Source organism: Rhizopus delemar, genomic scaffold, assembly GCF_000149305.1.
Source record: "Rhizopus delemar RA 99-880 supercont3.1 genomic scaffold, whole genome shotgun sequence".
Lineage (NCBI taxonomy): Eukaryota > Fungi > Mucoromycota > Mucoromycetes > Mucorales > Rhizopodaceae > Rhizopus > Rhizopus delemar.
The window spans coordinates 5,040,592-5,061,233 of NW_027137827.1; the positions used below are offsets into that span (position 1 = coordinate 5,040,592).

At 37.5% G+C, this 20,642-nt stretch overlaps 12 protein-coding genes across 12 annotated transcripts; 4 read left to right on the top strand and 8 right to left on the bottom strand.

Annotated features, from left to right (window-relative positions):
* Window positions 1–58: 58 nt before the first annotated feature.
* Window positions 59–430, bottom strand: RO3G_01952 (uncharacterized protein; the record flags this gene model as incomplete). The annotated part of the gene is made up of 1 exon (XM_067656543.1): window positions 59–430. The coding sequence occupies one exon, from the start codon at window positions 428–430 to the stop codon at window positions 59–61; it is 372 nt and encodes a 123-aa protein (XP_067512644.1).
* Window positions 431–2,793: 2,363 nt separating this feature from the next.
* Window positions 2,794–3,152, bottom strand: RO3G_01953 (uncharacterized protein; the record flags this gene model as incomplete). Its single annotated transcript, XM_067656544.1, has 2 exons — window positions 2,794–2,983; window positions 3,124–3,152. The coding sequence occupies 2 exons, from the start codon at window positions 3,150–3,152 to the stop codon at window positions 2,794–2,796; spliced, it is 219 nt and encodes a 72-aa protein (XP_067512645.1).
* Window positions 3,153–3,818: 666 nt separating this feature from the next.
* On the top strand, window positions 3,819–5,450 carry RO3G_01954 (uncharacterized protein; the record flags this gene model as incomplete). The annotated part of the gene is made up of 2 exons (XM_067656545.1): window positions 3,819–3,866; window positions 3,951–5,450. The coding sequence occupies 2 exons, from the start codon at window positions 3,819–3,821 to the stop codon at window positions 5,448–5,450; spliced, it is 1,548 nt and encodes a 515-aa protein (XP_067512646.1).
* A 657-nt stretch (window positions 5,451–6,107) lies between these two features.
* Window positions 6,108–6,371, top strand: RO3G_01955 (uncharacterized protein; the record flags this gene model as incomplete). Its single annotated transcript, XM_067656546.1, has 1 exon — window positions 6,108–6,371. One exon carries the CDS (start codon window positions 6,108–6,110, stop codon window positions 6,369–6,371), a length of 264 nt encoding a protein of 87 aa, XP_067512647.1.
* Window positions 6,372–7,056: 685 nt separating this feature from the next.
* RO3G_01956 (uncharacterized protein) lies at window positions 7,057–8,088 on the bottom strand (the record flags this gene model as incomplete). Its single annotated transcript, XM_067656547.1, has 1 exon — window positions 7,057–8,088. The coding sequence occupies one exon, from the start codon at window positions 8,086–8,088 to the stop codon at window positions 7,057–7,059; it is 1,032 nt and encodes a 343-aa protein (XP_067512648.1).
* A 1,005-nt stretch (window positions 8,089–9,093) lies between these two features.
* RO3G_01957 (uncharacterized protein) lies at window positions 9,094–9,204 on the top strand (the record flags this gene model as incomplete). The annotated part of the gene is made up of 1 exon (XM_067656548.1): window positions 9,094–9,204. The coding sequence occupies one exon, from the start codon at window positions 9,094–9,096 to the stop codon at window positions 9,202–9,204; it is 111 nt and encodes a 36-aa protein (XP_067512649.1).
* Window positions 9,205–11,969: 2,765 nt separating this feature from the next.
* On the bottom strand, window positions 11,970–12,803 carry RO3G_01958 (uncharacterized protein; the record flags this gene model as incomplete). The annotated part of the gene is made up of 4 exons (XM_067656549.1): window positions 11,970–11,990; window positions 12,053–12,325; window positions 12,378–12,656; window positions 12,717–12,803. 4 exons carry the CDS (start codon window positions 12,801–12,803, stop codon window positions 11,970–11,972), a joined length of 660 nt encoding a protein of 219 aa, XP_067512650.1.
* Window positions 12,804–13,132: 329 nt separating this feature from the next.
* RO3G_01959 (uncharacterized protein) lies at window positions 13,133–13,603 on the bottom strand (the record flags this gene model as incomplete). Its single annotated transcript, XM_067656550.1, has 1 exon — window positions 13,133–13,603. One exon carries the CDS (start codon window positions 13,601–13,603, stop codon window positions 13,133–13,135), a length of 471 nt encoding a protein of 156 aa, XP_067512651.1.
* A 525-nt stretch (window positions 13,604–14,128) lies between these two features.
* Window positions 14,129–14,817, bottom strand: RO3G_01960 (uncharacterized protein; the record flags this gene model as incomplete). Its single annotated transcript, XM_067656551.1, has 2 exons — window positions 14,129–14,531; window positions 14,642–14,817. 2 exons carry the CDS (start codon window positions 14,815–14,817, stop codon window positions 14,129–14,131), a joined length of 579 nt encoding a protein of 192 aa, XP_067512652.1.
* Window positions 14,818–16,852: 2,035 nt separating this feature from the next.
* RO3G_01961 (uncharacterized protein) lies at window positions 16,853–17,366 on the top strand (the record flags this gene model as incomplete). The annotated part of the gene is made up of 3 exons (XM_067656552.1): window positions 16,853–16,897; window positions 17,079–17,207; window positions 17,352–17,366. 3 exons carry the CDS (start codon window positions 16,853–16,855, stop codon window positions 17,364–17,366), a joined length of 189 nt encoding a protein of 62 aa, XP_067512653.1.
* A 1,084-nt stretch (window positions 17,367–18,450) lies between these two features.
* Window positions 18,451–19,371, bottom strand: RO3G_01962 (uncharacterized protein; the record flags this gene model as incomplete). The annotated part of the gene is made up of 2 exons (XM_067656553.1): window positions 18,451–18,499; window positions 18,668–19,371. The coding sequence occupies 2 exons, from the start codon at window positions 19,369–19,371 to the stop codon at window positions 18,451–18,453; spliced, it is 753 nt and encodes a 250-aa protein (XP_067512654.1).
* A 484-nt stretch (window positions 19,372–19,855) lies between these two features.
* RO3G_01963 (uncharacterized protein) lies at window positions 19,856–20,522 on the bottom strand (the record flags this gene model as incomplete). The annotated part of the gene is made up of 2 exons (XM_067656554.1): window positions 19,856–19,886; window positions 20,068–20,522. The coding sequence occupies 2 exons, from the start codon at window positions 20,520–20,522 to the stop codon at window positions 19,856–19,858; spliced, it is 486 nt and encodes a 161-aa protein (XP_067512655.1).
* Window positions 20,523–20,642: the final 120 nt, after the last annotated feature.

Below are 20,642 nucleotides of genomic sequence, written 5' to 3' on the forward strand. Positions count from 1 at the left end.
TCAAATCAAATCAAATGAAAATTTTTTGGGTTTTTGTCGACATTTTTTATTTTATTAGTTAATAATTAATCTCACCGCCCTTTTCTTTTAAAACAAGTTGTAGTCTTTGCGGCATGCTGCATACGAACTGCTCGCAGTATTCCTTTGTAATTTCATTGTACCAAATATCTGCAACCCGTTCAAATAGTTCTTTCATACTTAAGAGTGCAGTTTCATAAGCATACAGCCGGACTTTTAAGTAATTCCATAAATTCTCTATAGGATTTAAGTCGGGTGAATATGCTGTCCAATCCAGTAGCTGCACCTTGTTATCTACGAACCATTTTTGTGTTAGTCTAGATGTATGCTTTGGATTGTTATCATGTTGAAATATAATGTCATCCTTTGACATATCGTATTCTTCTAATGAAGAGAGCATATCCTCCGTCATAATATTGCAATACAGCTCTGAATCTAAACCTCCGAGTACTTGAGTGATATATCCAACTCCGTTTGCTGTCAAACAGCTCCAAAGTAGTATACTATCGCCTCCATGCTCATAAGTTTGGTTGGCGTTGTGATCCTGCAGAGGCCTTCCTTCTTGTACTCAAGTCCATTGTTTACCATCTGAACCCAAGCGATTGATTTTTGTTTCGTCGCTAAAGACTACTCCTTTCCAGGCTTCCTCTATCCAACCTATATGCTTCTTGGCAAACTGAAGGAGCGCTTTTTGGGAAGAATGCGTTAAAGGAAGAGCTGTTGGTTTTCGTCGAAATTGAAATTTGGAGCTTTTAAGAAGGTTTCGCACGGTCTGGCTGCAAATATCCGAACCTAAGCCACTTAAGTCTCTGGCAGTGTGCTCTCCGGTCTTGTACACACCAGCATTGAACCTGCGCAATACAAGGCGCGCGTCGTATATGTTAAGTTTCTTGGGTTGACCTGCTTGCAATACGGAGTGATGGTCTACTTCTTTCGCAATGTTCGAAATAGACCCTTTAGAAACATGTAACTCGTTGCTGGTAACATCGTACGACTTTCCTCTTCTTAAAGCAGAAATAATTGCATTTCGTTGGGTTTCTGAAATTTCGCAATTTACCATTACTTGAAATGTCGAGATGGAGCAATGAGAGATTACAATGGGAAAGCAAAAAAAAACCAAAATCGACCAGGGCTGCCTTGGAATAGCATAAGTAGTCACGGGTAAAAATTATGATAGCAGTCACGAGTTAGTCCTATGTTATTTGGGAACATAGGCGTAAATTTAGTTCATATTCAAAAAAACCCAAAAAATTGTTCATTTTGATTTTGATTTTTGATTGGATATTTTCCAGCATTTACGCATAGCACGTGATATGCTTACAGTGTAGTAAATAGCTGAGAAGCAGTGTTTCATAATGGTTTGTGCTGAGCGCTGATTGGGGATTATGCGAAGCAGATTCAGTACGAAATGTGTAAAAGGCGGTTCAAAATGAACAATTTTTTGAGGTAGTGTAACTACCGTTAGATAGAGAAATTTATTTTATGCTAAACTGTTGCTTTAATTGACGTCATACACTAGACATATATAGCATGATTTGCCATAGACTAATACGTTGCATTTACAGTAGGTCACAAAACTGCTGCAAGGAATTGCAAAATTCAGGTTTTACAGCTGGTTGTCCATGGGTACTACACCAAACTATCTCAAACCTTGACTGTTTGTACCTCAATAGAAAGTGCATTTATTCGTCGATTATCGGATATGGGCAATGGTTATTGGTGGAATTTGAGATCGCTAAAGGTAGTATTATGAACATCCGACATTTTTTACTTGTTCACATATGTTTTAAATGACGAATTTTAATACGACCCAACCGGTTGCTATCATAATTTTTCACATTCTTGACATGATTAGAATGATGCCAGTATATAAAAGCGCTTACAATTCCTTTACTTTAAATTTTATATTCCCTTATTTAAATTATTTCTCTTTTTTACCCTATCATCAATCGCATGCCTAAACGGCTGTCAGAGGAGAAAATAAACGATCACAAACAGGCATTAACCGCATCCACATCAATGTATGATATTTCCAAGGAGCCTGGATTACATTAATCAACTGTTAGTAGATACTCTAGACGGCTGTTTTCAAGTAGGACAGTAAACACAGGTGGTAGACCTACAGTAGTCTCCAAAGTGACGAAGCGGTTAATCAAAAGAAAAGTCATGGAATGGGTTCTAAAGGCTTCTAAAGTGGTGTACCGGGAGCTGGTTGGATTTGGCTATGATATCTCATACCAGTCAGAAATTAACGTACTGAAATCAATGGAGTTCCATTTTCTGATAGAAAAAAAGAAGCCATTTCAGACAAAAACGCATACGTAGCATCAGTTAGAACGGGTCAAGGAGCATCAGGATTAGGCAATGAGTGACTGACAGTAAACAGTGTACTTTAATGAGACCAAGCTCAGCGTATAGGGCTTTGATGATGCTGATCACTATTGGAAACGGCCAAGTGACCTTCTTCAACATCATGACCTGCATTTTGCAATCAATCACGGAGCTAGCAAAATGATGCCCTGGGGTTGTATAATCTCTGAAGGACCAGGATATGCTTGCTAAATTTACGATGGAAACTTGAACTCGGGTGTTTACCAGCATATTTTGAACACTACGCTTCGTGATACTATGAAGTACTACAATTTCGACTGGTCCAACATTTAGTTTTAGCATGATAATAACACAAAGCACAAGGCATAATCTACAATAGCCTAGTTATGTAGTCACCAAGAGAGCTATGTTAACTATTGGCCAGCTTAGATCCCCGACTTAAATTCAATCGAGCACGTAGGACATCAATTGAAGTTGAAATTCAACTATTACAAATATAGAGCAAAGAACATGGATGTGTTTTGGGAACGAGTTGATGAAATATGAAATGACTTCCATAAAGATCTTTGCCAAGGACATGTAGATAACATTCCGGAAAGAACTCAAGAGATTATTAATAGAAAAGTAGGACCAACTAAATATTAATAAATAAGTTCATTCCGTTCAAATTTTCATTTTTTCAAATTTTCAAATTGCGCGCCTCATACTTCCTTCAATACTTATCCAATAGGGCATAAACTCTTTCGGATTTTTCAAGACATGTAGAAGATTTACTATGTGGGAACAGAGGCAGTTTGTGCCATTGTAACAGGATGTGCGCTACAAAAACCAAGAAAAATGGATTCCTTGCAGCAGTTTTGTGACCTACTGTATTTACCAGTCAAGCTAGATCCCTCCTATTCACTTTGAATGTCGATTGGTTTCAATCTTCAAAAAGAACCGTGTATTCTGCTGGTGCTGTCTACTTGACGATAAATAATCTTCCAAGATCCATCCGATATAAAAAAGAAAATATCATCTTGGTTTGTGTTATTCCTGGTCCCAAAGAACCCAAGGACACACAAATCAACAACTATTTACAAGTTTTGGTAAATGATCTGAAGGAACTTTACTACGATGACTTCTTTACCTGTACGGCTGTGTTTTAATCGTAAGATTAAATAAAAAATTAAACAAAAAAAACAATAGCAGCAATATAAAATTAAAATCCTTCTTTATTGCAGATTTCTTTATATTGCCAAAGAGCCCCGTTTAATGGATAAAAAGTTGGCATCTATTTATATTCTTTGTGAGCGTAGATATAAAAGATATAGACTCGGTAACGATGTCGTGCTGAAGAACCAATGATTAAGCTAAAGCTTGTCGATGTTCTAATATATGCATCTGAAGTTGAACAATAGAAATAATAACCAGTCAATTAACTTTGATCTAATTACTTTTAGGGTTGACAATTGATTAGACTCGCTAGGATGACAAATACTGATCTTATTGTTCTAAATTTGGAAAAGTGTGGAATTGTTCAATCATAGTTTAATCTTTGTGTATCGTTATTTATTTTAATACAACTGATATCTTATAGAAAATAACTATGTTTACAACAGGCTGAATCTCCTAACGTGCCTGTCCCAGTTCGTGCTGCTTTGTTCTTGATTGCTTGTGATATTCCTGCTAGCCGAAAGGTTAGTGGGTTTACTTCATTCAATGCCACTGTACCTTGTAACAAGTGCTCAACAGCATTTCCTGCTCGTTATAATACTCATTTTCAACGTGATTTTTCTTTTGGTCTTGAAGATATTGATGCTTGGTCACTTCGTACCAATATTGAAAACCGTTATCATGCAAAAAATTGGAAAGAAGCAACCACCAAGAGACAAAGAGCCGACTTGGAACAGAAGTTTGGTACTCGGTTCTCTGCCTTACATGATTTGGAATACCTTGATCTTGTTCGTTGTACTGCCATTGATCCAATGCATGGCCTTTTCCTTGGAACAGCAAAGAAAATGGTTAAAATATGGCGTACAACTATTTGTGACCTTACCCATGAATTATACCTGACTGATGCTGACTTGAAAGAAATGCAAAAAGAAGCAAATGATATTATATTGCCAGCACAATACACGCCAATCAATCAGAAAATTGCCAGCGATTTCTCTGACTTAAAGGCTGATGAATGGAGAACCTGGTGTCTTGCTCTTTCTCCTCTTTTGCTCAAGTCTCGTCTTCCAGTCCGTCATAAGGAAAATTGGGCAAAGTTTGTACAGGCCTGTCATATTGTATGTCGTCCATGCATTACCCAGAATGAAGCCATGATAGCCCACAAGCTATTCCATGAGTTTGTCCTTGGTGTTGCTGAATTATATGGTCCAGAGATGGTCACTCCAAATATGCATCTTCATCTACATTTAAAGGACTCCATCCAAGACTTTGGTCCAATCTATGCATTTTGGTTATATGGCTTCGAGAGACTTAATGGTGACATTAAGAAGATGACAGTAAACCACAAGACAGCGTTCGAAGTTACGTACATGAAGAAGTTCCTTTCTGTTGTACATTATGGTGACTACATCCGTAATTTACCACAAGGAATTAAACAGAATCCAGTGATGATGTCTTCCTTTGTCTATTTGTCACCAACACCTTCTGATTCCCTTGTTGCTTCATCTGTTTCAACCAGCTTTGATTTCAGCTTATTTGTCAGTGCTCCTCTACGTTTGAATGATACCTTCACTGGTGCTGAAATTCTACCTCCTGATACGCAAGCTTCTTCTAGACACAAAGTTAGTGTTAATAGGTTGACTCGAGCCCATTATGGTTACCTTCTTGCCTTTTACAGGTTTGTATATACTGATCGAACATTCGCAAGTGCGCTTATTCCAGAAGATATTGATGACTTGTCTACGATGATACTCCCTGATATTTCTTTTTTCTCTGAAATCGAAATCCTTGGACAAACGTATCGATCAAAAGCATCGCGCACTACTCGTGGTTGTTATATTGAAGTGGCTTGCAATTCTGCTGTTCCTGGAAAAGAACCTGAAATGCGAATTGGTGAAGTTCAATACTATTTTAGCCATCAGCTTCAAATGAAGAAAACTGTTTAGGATAGGGGGTTTTAGGTAAAAGTAGTATAACAACGAAGATAAAGAAATACTGTTAGAACTTGGTATCTCTTTATTAAGTTAAGATAACTAAGATTGAATATGATAAATTCTATATGTAAAAAATGAGAGTATTTATAGACATGATACGGATAAAGAATTAGGACAGATTTATGATCAATTCGACAGAATAGATGATTACTATTTCTAATTATTAGTTTAGCCTGTTCCTAGCTTGTATTGTCAATTATGCTATTGGGATGGTTTCAGATAACTCTGGATGTAGGACTATTTAGGAGACGGTACGGATGAATATAAAATCCTCTAGTTCCGTGATTGGATATTATGGCTAATAATAATATCTCAGTTAGGATAAATGTTTGCGTGACTTAATGATGATCCGGTAAATAATTGTCATTCCTTATTCAACATGCTCATATTATCAATAAACTATATTACAACCACGCCATACATTTGACTGTGTGAAGTTAATATGAATAAAGCTTAATATAAAAATCTAATCAAGGTCTTTTATTGATCTGTGCTGGGAATAATGTTATAAATGATTCCAAAGTTATGTCAACATATTATTTAGGATCATATGAGATTCCTTTTACTAAAATAAAGTGACTATAATCTTATGTATCCTTAACAAAAACTATGATGCCAAACGGTCGAGTCTTTGCACCAAATGTTTTTGATGAACACCTCTTTGCTTTTATACGTTGGTACAACGCTCCTCTTCATCCTTTTCAAGGATTTGAATGTCTTGGTGCCGCGTATTACGATAACTCTTTTCGACCAGCTGATTCAGACTGTATTCTTCCAGTATCGCGTATCTTTACTTGTGTTGCTATGAAGCAAGACTATCCTGATAATCATGCTGTCTTTTTACCTCTCCCAAGAAAAACCATTGGTTTGTAAAATATAAAAAAATAAAGTAAAAGTAAAAGTAAAAAAAAAAAATTAAAATTTAAAAATTCAAACACCGCGTTTCTTTATATTTTTTTAATTTATTTTACAAGTTTTTTTTTGTTTTTAAAATAGCAAGTTGCCTTCATCCAACTCCATTTCGGAACCAAAAGCCCAAGCGATACCCTCTTCAGTTATATTTTCTTTCTTTATGAAGTCAGGAACAGGCAGCAAACATTTTCTTTGTATACGAGGAAGAAACTGGATGCTATTTCCAGTTCTTTGCCTCTTTGCTTTCTCACTTGCTATCTGATCATCCAAAAGCTTAAAGAATTCGGTACACTAAATATTGAATAATTAGCCGATTGCGCTTAAAAGATACTAATTAAACTTACTGTTTTGTTCACAAAAATAAAAATGGAGATTTCAATAGGACCCAAGATTACAGTGGCTACCAAAACCGTTCGCACAAAACGTATTTTTTCCTTTCTGAATCTTTTGTGACCTATTGCGCATAAAAGATACCATATCTAATACATATTTCCTAAGAGTACAAACTCTTGGCTTTCTGATGAAGTATAAAATGTCACCCTATGCGCACCCTAACTCGTACTACGGAGAATCAAAACTCAAAGGCACATTCGAACGGTTTTGGGGCCACATATTTTAAAAGCGAAATGAATTAAAATAAGTTTATTTAATATCCAATATACAAGCCATCAGCCTCAATAACTGCACGACATCGATCGGGCATACTTTTAATAAACCTTTGGCATTCTTCAGCCGTGATTTGGTACCAAGTGTGTCCTATACGATCCCATAGCTCATGTATACCACATGGAGGGCAGTCATAATTTTTAAACAGCCGACTTTTAAGTAATTGCCACATGTTTTCAATTGGGTTCAAGTCTGGTGATTGTGGTGGCCATTTCATTACATAAAACTCTTGCTCATTTAGCCATTTTGATACGACTTTAGCTGTATGTTTGGGGTCGTTGTCCTGCATAAAGATAAATTTACTCGTAGATTTTCCACTTTCTTCCATATACCAGGCCAAAGGCTTCATCAAGTCATCTTGTAAAACCTCCAAATAAACGGCCTTTGTCATGTTCTTGCCCACATCCACAATATAGCCTGGACCGTACCAGCTAATGCAGCTCCATACCATTATAGAGCCTCCTCCATGCTTCACTGTCTCACAAACCTGGTGCTTTTTTAACGGTTGGCCTGGCACTTTCCATGCATAAGGCTTCCCGTCGGACCCAAAACGGTTGACTTTGGTTTCGTCAGACCATATGACGTTCATCCAATCGTTTACTGTCCAGTCAATGTGCTGACGAGCCCACTGGAGCCTCTTCTTTCTATTTCTTTCATTAATTAAAGGTTTCTTTGGCCTGACAAATGAGACCAAACCAGCATCTCTTAACGCTCTACGTACAGTATTTACAGAAACTGACTTGCCCAAGTTCTGCTCTAACGACTGCTGTGCTTGTACAGCATTTTCGAGACCATCTACTGTTACAGCACGAACGAGATGCTGCTGTTCCCGCTTAGTGAGCGCTTTTGGCCTACCACCTTTGTCAATTCGAGCAGGCAAGCCTAACTCCAAACGAATTTTATGAACAGTAGAGGATGATACTTTGACTAACTTTGCAATTTTATGATAAGAAAAGCCTTGACGAAGGTAAAACTCGATAGTGTTCTTGCGATCTTCTGTTAATGGTTGCATGTTGGGTAATTACTTGGTAGATGTCGAGATGTCGAAATGAGAATGTGCGAATGACAAAGAAAAAAAAGCAAAAAAATAATGCGCAGTGGTGAATTAGTAAGCAGCGAAAGTTCTGGAAGAATTGGAGGGTGCAGTGACTGCGTTTATCGCAATCGAAGAATTCCTCAAGCGTGGCCCCAAAACCGTTCGAATGTGCCTTTGAGTTTTGATTCTCCGTAGTACGAGTTAGGGTGCGCATAGGGTGACATTTTATACTTCATCAGAAAGCCAAGAGTTTGTACTCTTAGGAAATATGTATTAGATATGGTATCTTTTATGCGCAATAGGTCACAAAAGATTCAGAAAGGAAAAAATACGTTTTGTGCGAACGGTTTTGGTAGCCACTGTATATATGATTTTATTTAATAATATATGTCCAGAGTTTATATACTTTTCACAGTGTAGATATTAATATATGTACTATGCGGATGGCGAAATGCCCACAGCCTTATGCAGATGGCTAAATGCTACAGTGGCCGTCAAAACTGGTCGCATGTTTTCATATTTTGCCTATACGCACTATCTTCTTCTTCATTTCTTAGTTTATAGCGCTGAAATATAGTTCATTCGAAAGAGCAAACTCTGGACAATTATATGGTAACACAGACATCACAGTAGAACCAGTATATTGGTAGTAATTGGCACTTAAAGTCCGACGGTACATGCGACCAGTTTTGACGGCGTTTGTAAGTCAACATTTTTACACACTTTATTTAAAAAATCCATATTTAATCCAACGACCTTTTGCTTTAATAACTGCAGTACACCTTTTCGGCATACTTTCGATGTATTTTTGGCATTCTTCTTTGGAAATGGCATACCAGCTCTGACCTATACGCTCCCATAGCGCATGCATACTACTTGGTGGAGCCTCATAGCTATGAAATAGTTCTCTCTTTAAATGAGCCCACATATGCTCTATGGGATTTAGTTCTGGTGATTGAGGAGGCCATTTCAATGCTTCAAATGGCTGCTGGTCAATCCATTCTTTCACTACCTTCGATGTATGCTTCGGATCATTGTCCTGCTGAAACACCATTTTGGAGGAATCCAAGCCATAACTTTCCATTGTCTTGAGTAAGTCATCTTTTAGGACCTCAAGGTAGCCTTCGCTATTCATACGATGACCTACATCAACTATCCACCCAACTCTTTCCCATGTAATGCAGCTCCAGACCATGATATTACCGCCTCCATGCTTGACGGTTTGCTGTACATGTTGCGAGTTCAATTCCTCATGGGGTAGTTTCCATGCATAAGCCTTTCCGTCGGATGCAAAACGATTTACTTTAGTCTCATCTGAGAATATGACCCGTTTCCAGTCATCCACAGTCCAATGTTGGTGCGATTTGGCCCACTGAAGGCGTTTCACGATGTTTTGGCTGCGTAGCAAAGGTTTTTGAGACTTGACAAACGCTATAAAGCCAGCTTTTTTAAGAACACGGCGTACTGTACTATCACTTACAAATATTCCAAATTCTTCTTTTAGAGCTTTTTGGATCTTTACAGCGTTATTTTTTCTTCCTAAGGTGACTAATCTCCGGATGTAGTTCACCATGGGTTGGCTAATTAGAGATGGGCGACCACCTTCATCAACATTTCCACTCATCTTAAGAGATGAGCGGTACTTCTGAACAGTGGTACGACTAACACCAATTTGTTTTGCTATTTCGCTGTTTGACTTCTTGGATCTCAGCAATAAGTAGATGTTGTTTGCTTTGTCATTTGAAATTGCACGCATGTCGGATCTGCAATGGTATAATGTCTTAATGGCGTGCTGCAATTTAACAAAAGAGCACTTACATGTAAATAATATTACGATGAAAGAAGAAAGAGAAGAAAAAATAAGAAAAAATTACAATTAAGCCACATTTTTGTGACTATATTATGTTACTTACAAACGCCGTCAAAACTGGTCGCATGTACCGTCGGACTTTAAGTGCCAATTACTACCAATATACTGGTTCTACTGTGATGTCTGTGTTACCATATAATTGTCCAGAGTTTGCTCTTTCGAATGAACTATATTTCAGCGCTATAAACTAAGAAATGAAGAAGAAGATAGTGCGTATAGGCAAAATATGAAAACATGCGACCAGTTTTGACGGCCACTGTATATTCTATTATGCAGATCTTTACATAATTTAATATAAGCACTTGCTCCTCATTCACCAGTCTATTTTGGTAGATATACAGTAGCGGACAAAACTGGTGCACAAAACTTTTTTTCAGCTTTTAACTACCATTACTTGCTCATGGTGAATGCAATAGCTATGAAAATATATTAGAAGGAAGATATACTAGCCATTGTAGTTTACGTGTATTCCTAGCATGACATTGTTAAAACTGAGCGAAGAGCATGCTTTTCATTTATAAAAATCTATGTTTTCTAAAAACCGCAAAAGTGTCTAAAATATAAGACTTTGTATAATCATCTCACCTCTTGATATCATCGAATATTCTTCTTGGCATATGCTAGTAGTATGTGTGTATATCATTTTCAATAATAGAGCCCAGCTCTTTAACTATTCTTTTCCAAAGATCATCTACCCTTTTTGGTCTAGTGTCGTATCGTCATAGCTTTGCCTTCAATTGCCACCGAGTATGCTTAAGAAGAATTAGGCCGGGATTAGTTGCAACTAATGCCTTAGCACAGAAGCCCTGTTATCAAATATTGAGTTTGTGGCATGCCTTGGCTTGTGCTTTATGTCATTGTCATGCTGAAACGAGAGATTACGATATTTTAGACCACTATACCCTAGGCTTTCGTGGTATGTAGTAAGCGAGATACATGTGTATACCTATGACTTTATTACGGCATCGTATACTTGACACAAATATCCTGATCCTCAATATCTAATACAGCCTTAAAATGTAACAGAGCAACCAGTATGCTTCATTGTTTGATCACCGTGAAAAGATCGCTAAGGTTGCTCGACTTGCTTTCAATATTAATGTATACTATCTGCACTCATAACATTCATGTTTTTTTCATTGCTAAATATGATGGACTTCCAGCCCTCTATAGTATGCGATGGTTTGTCGCGATACCACTTTCATTGCTTTTTCTGGCTTATACAGCTAATGAAAATCTTCGATTCCTTAGTTCCAGACCCAAAATCTAGCTTCCTACACTGCCTTCTGACTGACAGTTTGCTAATACTGTATCCTAAGGACCTCAAAAAGAGCTGAGCATCAGAAGCTGTGCGTAAAGATCCTTATCGAAACTTTAGGCGGATGATTGCATTAGTTATTTTGTTGACTACGACCGGTTGACTATCACGGTCACAAGCCTTGATGTTCTTTTCTTCCTTTCTTATCCTGTTGATTGTCCATTTGGAGATCCTTGTTACCCTAAAGAGATCTGCTGCCATACGAACTAAGTGTATTCGAAATCTCAGAGCTTCGCTTTTACAGTTGCTTATTTTCTTAAGCATATAAGGCTAGTACTTTGTTATAGTGAATAGGGTAAAAACAAAAGGGGGAATTCAATGGGAAATACAAAATAAGCATGGGTTTATGTATTTTTCAAGAGCTACTAAAGCTCACTAATATACTGTGAAATCTGAAAGCAAACGGGAGAGATATGAGGAAAATTGAAGGAAGGCTAGACAAGTACTATATTTTTGACGAAAATTGAAATATTCAAAAAATCACTAAAAATGACCTTATGCCTGCGGGATGTTCGACACACTTCCCGTTTACATATCATAATGTATATTTTAGACTGCCTTTCAGAGGGTATATGTCAGAAAAGTCGCAGACATATGGCGGAGATGCAATACTGATTTTCATTTTTGTGCACCAGTTTTGTCCGCTACAGTACATACATATTAATAAGACTACATTTCCATATACTCACACTATCAATCGTTAATAATGCTTGATTGCTATACAATGATTATCTTTGGAGCACAACACTTACAGCAGGTGATCTGTACGTTGGTACTCGAACTTCAAAATAATCGACGGTTTTCTTACACAAGACAGACATGCGTTCCTTTTCGGTAAAAGGAGTTGTTCTGTCTGGATTTTGCTCCAGAAGAACTTCTTCCACCTTGTCCATTGTATCGCTACTGTACATGTCTTCTTCTTCAGACAGGTATTGCTGTTGAAGCAAGTACTCACAGTTGGGATAATTGTTATAAACGCCTTGGTCCTTGTATTGCTCGTATATAGCCTTACGAGCTCTTGTTTTCTAAAAAAGCAAAGTCAGTTTATACGATTACAGTAATTTATATAGCACTTACAGCACTTCTACGAGTGACTTTTGCTGCTTTTCGTTTTCTTATAAACTCTTCAACTGGATCTACCTCTTCACCAGTGGATATCCCGGCCTTCTTTGTATAATACTGGCGCTCGAGGTACTTGCGTAAATCGCGGTTGTTTGTACTTTTATATGAATAATGACTATTCACATAATCTTGCAATAATTTGAATACTTTTTGATTTTCAGTAGACTTTAGAGGCTTTTCAAGAACGTATTGAGACGATGGCGGCAGGTTGTTGTAGTGATTTCTCACAGCATCCTATATTTCAGAGAAAATTGATTAGTACATTTGTTTAATATTGAATTTTAATGTTCTTACTTTTACAGCAGTAGCAATTGGCTTTGCGCCTTTGCCTGATTCTGCTTCAAGCTCATCGTATGCTTCTTTGAGCTTTCTGTATGTCATTTGCAAGGCCAGCTTTTCCTCTTGCTCTTTTCGAAGCATCTCCTTCAAATCATAGTTTTCTTTTCTTATCTCCATATACAGTAGCTTACAAAATTGTACAAGTGTTTTGCATTTTTTGCTTCTGTAAGATTTATCGATACCAAAACGATAAATAAGCTACAGCATGTTCTACATCATTCGAAAGTATAACTTCTTGGCTTTCTTTTGGTACTATTCAGTCGGCGATAACGTCATTTTGGATGGAGCTATGGCCGCTTACAAATGCCGACTACACTTGTACAATTTTGGAACCGATGTTTTAGAATAAAGTTTTTATTTAAAAGTGTGCGCTAATAGTTGATCCAAAGACCCTTGTTCTCTATAATGTCAATACATCGTTGAGGCATAGTTTCAATATAGATTTGACATTCTTTTTCGGTAATTTCGTACCAAGTCTCGAACATACGAGTCCATAGTTCATCCATAGAGGCAGGAGGACAATCATACTGTTTAAACAAGCGTTTTTTTAAGGTATTCCACATGTTTTCAATTGGATTTAAGTCTGGAGGCTGTGGAGGCCACTCCATTGTTGTAAAATCCTGTTTAGACAACCATTCAGATACGATTTTGGACTTATGCTTCGGACCGTTATCTTGCATAAATTCAAAATCAGCCATTATAAGGTCGTTTTCTTCACAATAGCCAGTCATAGACTTCACCAAATCATCTTGCAATACAGATAAATAGACATTCTTGTCCATATTCTTGCCTACGTCGACAATATACCCAACCCCGTACCAGCTAATACAGCTCCAAACCATAAGTGATCCTCCACCATGTTTTACGGTTTGCTTTACATGCCTTCTTTTAAACTTCTCATTTGGTTGCTTCTGAAGTGTTTTTAAGTATTTAAAATATGAAAAAGAAGAATTAACGAGACCGAACAATAGTTCTAAAGTCGAATTACTTTTATTAAAGAAAGATTCCAAGGCTATTTATATTAGTTTGAGCAAGACCTGAGATTAAATGACAAGAGATAGTTACGACCGATATGATTTGACATGTATAAGAAAAATTTTATAAACTGATGTAAATAATCAACTGTTGAGATGAAAGTGAAACTTGGCTGTTCAGGGCAGTTGGTAATTATCAGGATCTATTCTTATTCAAACTCATTTGTAAAGATTTAGCTTAGAATGATAAGACTGTTATCTTATTGACATGTCAAAACATGACAGCTTCCATGCATAAAGCTTACCATCCGATTCAAAACGATTTACTTTAGTCCCATCAGACCAAATCACGCGTTTCCAGTCTTCTATGGTCCAGTCAACGTGATTAAGAGGTCATTCCAATCGCTTTCGTATGTTTACTTCACTGAGCAATGGTTTTTGAGGCTTTACAAAAGAGGTTAAACCAGACCTACGCAACAATCTTCGAGCTGTTTTGGCTGATACAGTCTTTTGCAAGTCATTTTCAAGTGTGTTTCTGGCTTCTACTGCATTCTCTTGACCTTTAACAGTTACTAATCGGACTAAATACTGATCATCCCTGCTGCTGAGTAACTTGGGGCGACCTGCTTTAATGCTGTTTACTTCGTTTTTTATTGTTTTTCGAACATTCTGAACAGTTCCACGACTTGCTCCAGTTGTTTTTACTGTTTTTGATATAGACCATCCGTTTTTTAAGCAGCAGATGATACGATTACGGAGATCTTCACTGATAGGTTGCATATTGGACGTTGGTACACTTTTATATAGCAGTTAGTTCCTGTAGGTGTAAGAAAAATGGCAGAAAAAGAAAGAAAAAGATACTTTGAGCATTGAAGAATAAAAAAAAACCCTTTTTTGGTGGCTTACACTCTGTGACGAGCAAGATTATAAGCTGATATTGAAATATTTGAAGCGGTTCCAAAATTGTACAAGTGTAGTCGGCATTTGTAAGCGGCCATAGCTCCATCCAAAATGACGTTATCGCCGACTGAATAGTACCAAAAGAAAGCCAAGAAGTTATACTTTCGAATGATGTAGAACATGCTGTAGCTTATTTATCGTTTTGGTATCGATAAATCTTACAGAAGCAAAAAATGCAAAACACTTGTACAATTTTGTAAGCTACTGTAAATACAGTAAGGGACAAAATCAGTCCGTTTTTTGGTTTTTTCGCAATGCCTCTCCGAGAATTAATTTTAGAGCTCCGCTTTGCTGACACTAAATACGCATGTAGACTAAACAAAAATATTGGTGTAGTTTAATTGCTTCTAGCTGCATTTCTTCTGTAGTTATGGCGGAAAAAGTGATTTCCCGTGATTGCTGCTAATGCCCGATTTTGCATTAGGTCCCGTATCTCCAGAAACAGTCACTGGATTGACTTGAAATTTAGTTTGGTATGTCTTATGACGCCAGTGAACGCTTACGCGTTCTCATATTTTAGCTCATTTTATTGTTTTACATTTTTTCTTTTTCCCCATTTACCTCATCTCAGATTAGCCAAACACGCCATGACAGCAAAGAATGCCGACAAACATGTCGAAATTGAAAACATGTTGAACCACTCCATTCCATGGAATATAATTCAAAAGAAAGTAGGCTGTGGAAAGTCCATGATTCGAAGAATTTCAAGGAAAACCAAGATGCAGTCAAAAAATAGCGCGGGTAGACATCGTTTACTCACACCTAGGGAGGAAACCAAAGCAGCTAGAGATATAAGACTAGGCTTATCTGAAAGCGCATCTGATGCCTCCTTTGACGTTAAAAAAACAGATCGATCAGTCAATCCAAAAACAATTACTCGTACTTTCAAACGCAAAGGTCTAAAATCGGCTAAAAAAAAGACGGCACTTCCACTTAGTAATGACAGGCAAAAGGCACGATATGATTGGGCAAAGGCTCATAAAGACTGGTCCGAGACTGATTGGGAACGCGTTGTCTTTTCTGATGAGACAAAGATCCAAAAAAGAGGGTCTAATGGTCTAGAATACGCTTGAAAAGAGGATAATGCACCTTATCGAGACCATCACTACGAGAAGAAACATGCTTATGGAGCAGGCGGGATTATACTTTGAAGTTGCATAACTATACATAGAGGGGGGCTACATGTCCTGGCTACAAATTAATGTAAATGGTGAGCTATACACATCAGTACTTGAGGAGGAATACAAGGAAACATTGAAGTACTATGGCCTGCAAAGTAGTGACATGATCTTTCAACAAGATAATGCAAGCATTCATTGTGCTTCGGCTCCTTCAAAATGGTTCCAAAAGAGCAAGGTTAAGCTCCTGAGTTGGCCAGCATACTCTCCTGACCTTAATCCAATTGAAAATGCATGGGCCATGCTTAAAAAGAGGGAACAGATGACGAGACCACCCCTTCCGTGATTGAGGCTGATCAAGCATTTTTTGACCGGGTTTCGAAGCTTTGGTATGACCTAGCAACTCCAGAGTACTGTAGAAACCTTATTCACTTCATGCCCCGTCGAGTTCGGGACGTAATCCAGCGTAAGGGCCGTGATACCAAGTACTAATTAAAATTCAAAGAAATAAAAATCCGTTATTTTCAATATATCTTCTTATAACATGTCGGAAACTAAAAAAATACCAGTCCCGACAAATATTATCAGATTTGTTGAAAAAAGAGGTAAATTTTTCGTCAGCAAAGCGGAGCTCTAAGTACAATTCCCGGCGTGACATTGCGAAAAAACCAAAAAACGGACTGATTTTGTCCCTTACTGTAGAACCACGAGTATTGGCAGGAGCAGGGTTGAATTGAATAACGCGATCAGACATAGTGTTGTAAAAGTACTTTGAAATAAAGATAAATGAGCTTGGCATCAAAATTGAATCTTCCTTAAATACTATCGAGTTTACAATGAAACTCAGTCTAACTATACCAAAAAAAAATTTAAAAGATTTCCTTTTCGAAATCTTTTTCCTTTTTTTTTTCTTTTTCTTCAGCAATTTCCTTTTTCAACATCTCTCCGGTTATCCCAAGGTAAGTAAAAAAAAAAAGAAGAAAAAGAAAAAGAAAATTTTGGTTCTAATGTGCTGTAGTAGATACCCATACATGTACTCATGGCTGCTGTAGTTCCTTTGGTTATCTATATATCTTTTCAAAAGGTAAATACATTCATAGCTTTCAATAATCTTTATTAAAAGTAAAATTTAGATTTCTTTAGTTCGTGGCTGAACCTTTATGAATGTCTTGGCATCCTGTTTTGTTAACAAAAGAGCTTTAAGGTAAAGAAATTGAGTACATCATGGTTTACTTTTATTAATATTTTATTTTATACAACTTTAGACGCTTTGGCTTCTGTTGTTTCCTGCTGTCTCCAATCTCTTACTACTTTGGATCCTCGTTACTACTGGCTCGCTTTTATTTATGGGCTTTATTTACTACGCTCTTTTGTTTGCTGCTTCTATGGTAAAGGTAAGTGCATTTTCCACAATTTTTTTTTAAATAAAATTTTTTATTTCATCGTTTTCATGGATCCCCTTCTCGTTTTCCTTCCTCCCCTACCCTTTTGTAATACTGGAATGAACCAATAATATATAATCAATATGGCAATAAAAGCCCCAAAATAAATGAATAAAACTACATTTTTAACCAATAATACCGTATTTTAAGTCTATTGTATTCCCTAATGTAAATCATCCAAAGCTAAATATAGCCGTAATAAGCCAATAAGAAAGCATTGCTAAAGAGCAACAGACGAATAAGGAAGTATTTCGAAAAGTAACAAGCCAATAAAGAAGTTGTATTAAAGAGAAACGCAAGCATGTAAGGCCCAATAGAAGGACGTTTGCTTGTACTTTGTTGTTAAAAAAAGAATGAAGCGGCGCGTTGTCAAACAGTAATACTTGGTTATCGAGGTACAATAGTTAACATTCAACGTAAACAATCTCAACTGGACATACCGCAATAATTATGCATAATTCATTATAAATCCCGACTAACTAAAGTATACCTGACAGCTATCATACTCCATAGATAACAATTATGTGCAGTGGGAGCTGTTTTTCTCGACCTGCAGAAGTCGTATCTCGATCCGGACTTTTTTAATGACCTTCTACTTGTCATCCCTCTTGAGTGAAGTGATAAAAAAGGAAAAATAACGACTGTTCTTAGTAGATCTCACAATTGGCCAATTTTGGTCCAATAAACTCCGCTTAAAAATGATGGAATCGTGTTCTGTGGCCCCAATTACCATATTAAGCATACCAAACTCCGCACGCGGAGTTTGTATATATATATATATATAGTGGATGGACGGTAAATCTTTCATAGATCCTTCTACAATCATCTTTTGTAAAGGTCGCCCATTGTTCTTCAATTCGATCCCATAGTTCATGAACGCCTTTAGCTCTGCTTTCATACGCACTTAATTTTAACTTCAGATGATGCCAAATGTGTTCAATCGGTTTTAGATCGGGGCTCTGAGCAGGCCAACTATAAATAGACTTGCTATCGAAGTTGTTTTCTTCAAACCAAGCTTTTGCAACCTTTGACGTATGGTTTGGATCGTTATCCTGCTGGAAGTAAATGGTTTTAGGATCATAATTGTAGTAATTTAGCGTGTTCATTAGCGTCGTATACAATATATGTACAGTGGGTCAAAAAACTGCACCAACGCAACTCAGTTTTTCGGAAATACCAGTATAGCTCTGTCAGTTTAACAGTAAACATTACGAAACTTGGAACAAAAAGAGTTAATACTGTTACTATTTATTGATAAAAGTTTCAAAGTCAGATGCGGAGTATTGATCTAAGGAGCGCTCAGCAAAAAGAGGAGGTCGGTTGGTGCAGTTTTTTGACTTTTCTAATATTTAGTGGATCCACCCTTTTCTGCTAAGACAGCTTGTATTCTGTCGGGCATACTGTCTATATACTTGATGCATTGTTCCTTAGTAAACGAATTCCATTCATTTTCGACTCTTTGCCACAGGTCATGGATGCTAGTCGCCCTATTATCATACATGCTTAGCTTTAACTTCAAATGATGCCATATATGTTCAATAGGATTAAGATCTGGACTTTGTGATGGCCAATCGTCAATGTAAATCATGCCACTATCCTTCATCCATTGTGTTGTGGACTTTGATCGATGTTTGGGATCATTATCGTGCTGAAATACCGACGTTTCCCAGTTCAGACCATAGCATTCCATAGTGTCTTTTAGACTTGTACCAAGGATTTCTTGGTATACCTCTGAATTCATGGTGCCATTATAGATCTGACATGCGTATCCAGGTCCTTCGCTGGTTATACAACCCCATAACATGAGACCACCGCCTCCATGCTTCACAGTAACGTCGATATGGTGAGGCTGTAAACGATCACATTTTCTTTTCCAGTAATACTTGCAACCATCAGAGCCCCAAATGTTGATTTTCGTCTCATCAGAAAAGATAACACGTCGCCAATCATGTACTGTCCAATATTGATGCTTTTTAGCCCATGTTAATCGAGCCTTCTTGTGCTTTTCAGTCAATAATGGCTTCTTCTTTTTGATCTCAGCATAAATTTCAACTGAATGTAAGACATTAATTGCCGATTGATACGACATAGGGTGTCCCAGCTCCTCCAACTTCATTTGCACATCCTTGGCAGTCTTTAAACAACCTGTGAGCACTTGTCTCTTGATGTATCGACGTGTTGACTCTGCCACAATGCTCGGTCTGCCTCCTCTTTTACGTATTCTATCGTGTATCCACTTATTTGCATACCTATTGACGGTATTTCTATGCACTCCAACTCGTTTCCCAATGACTGCAGGATCAACACCGTTCTCTAATAATGCTTTGATACTGTTTTGAATATCGGATGGAAGCTTTTTGGGCATTTCTAATGATGGATGGATACTGACGATGTATGATGGGTTTGGGTAAAGTAGGAAAGAAAAAAAAGAAAACAATTGCAAAAAAATTTATTTTAAGGTCCCCAGTGTGACTAGTAATAAAAAAATTAGATTAAATCCGCCGGAATAGTCTCAGTCCGAACATATGATACCAAATACCTTTTCATTTTAAAAGTCAAAAAACTGCACCAACCGACCTCCTCTTTTTGCTGAGCGCTCCTTAGATCAATACTCCGCATCTGACTTTGAAACTTTTATCAATAAATAGTAACAGTATTAACTCTTTTTGTTCCAAGTTTCGTAATGTTTACTGTTAAACTGACAGAGCTATACTGGTATTTCCGAAAAACTGAGTTGCGTTGGTGCAGTTTTTTGACCCACTGTACATAATCCTCTTTCTTCATTGTTCCATCATAAATACGACAAGCATACCCAGGACCATCGTATGTAATACATCCCCACACCATAACGCTGCCTCCACCTCCTTTTACAGTCAAGTCAAGATGGTGGAATCGAAGCTTGTCATCTGGCCTCTTCCAGTAGTACTTCACACCGTCTGATCCCCAAACGTTTACCATGGTCTCGTCAGAGAATACCATACGACGCCAATCATCTTTTGTCCAATCCTTGTGGGCGTTGGCCCATGCAAGTCGCTTTTCCATATGAATAGCCTTTAAAAACGGCTTGCGCTTCTTGATACGGGCATGGAATCCCATCGACTTTAAGAGTTTTAAGCAAGCAGAGTAGCCAATTACGCATCCAATATCACATAAATATCGTTGTACATCCTTTCCCGTCTTTAGTTTACCTGTTATGACTGAATGTCTGATGTAGGACTTGGTAGTAGCAGTAATTTCGGACTTACGGCCTGATTTAAGGGGCCTCATGTTTGGAAACCATTTTCGCTTATAGTCGCTGATGGTGCTTTTCTTCACTCCAGGCACTCGTTCTATAATTGTTGAGTAAGGGTGACCAGATTTGAGTAAGGATTTGATGTTATTTTGACA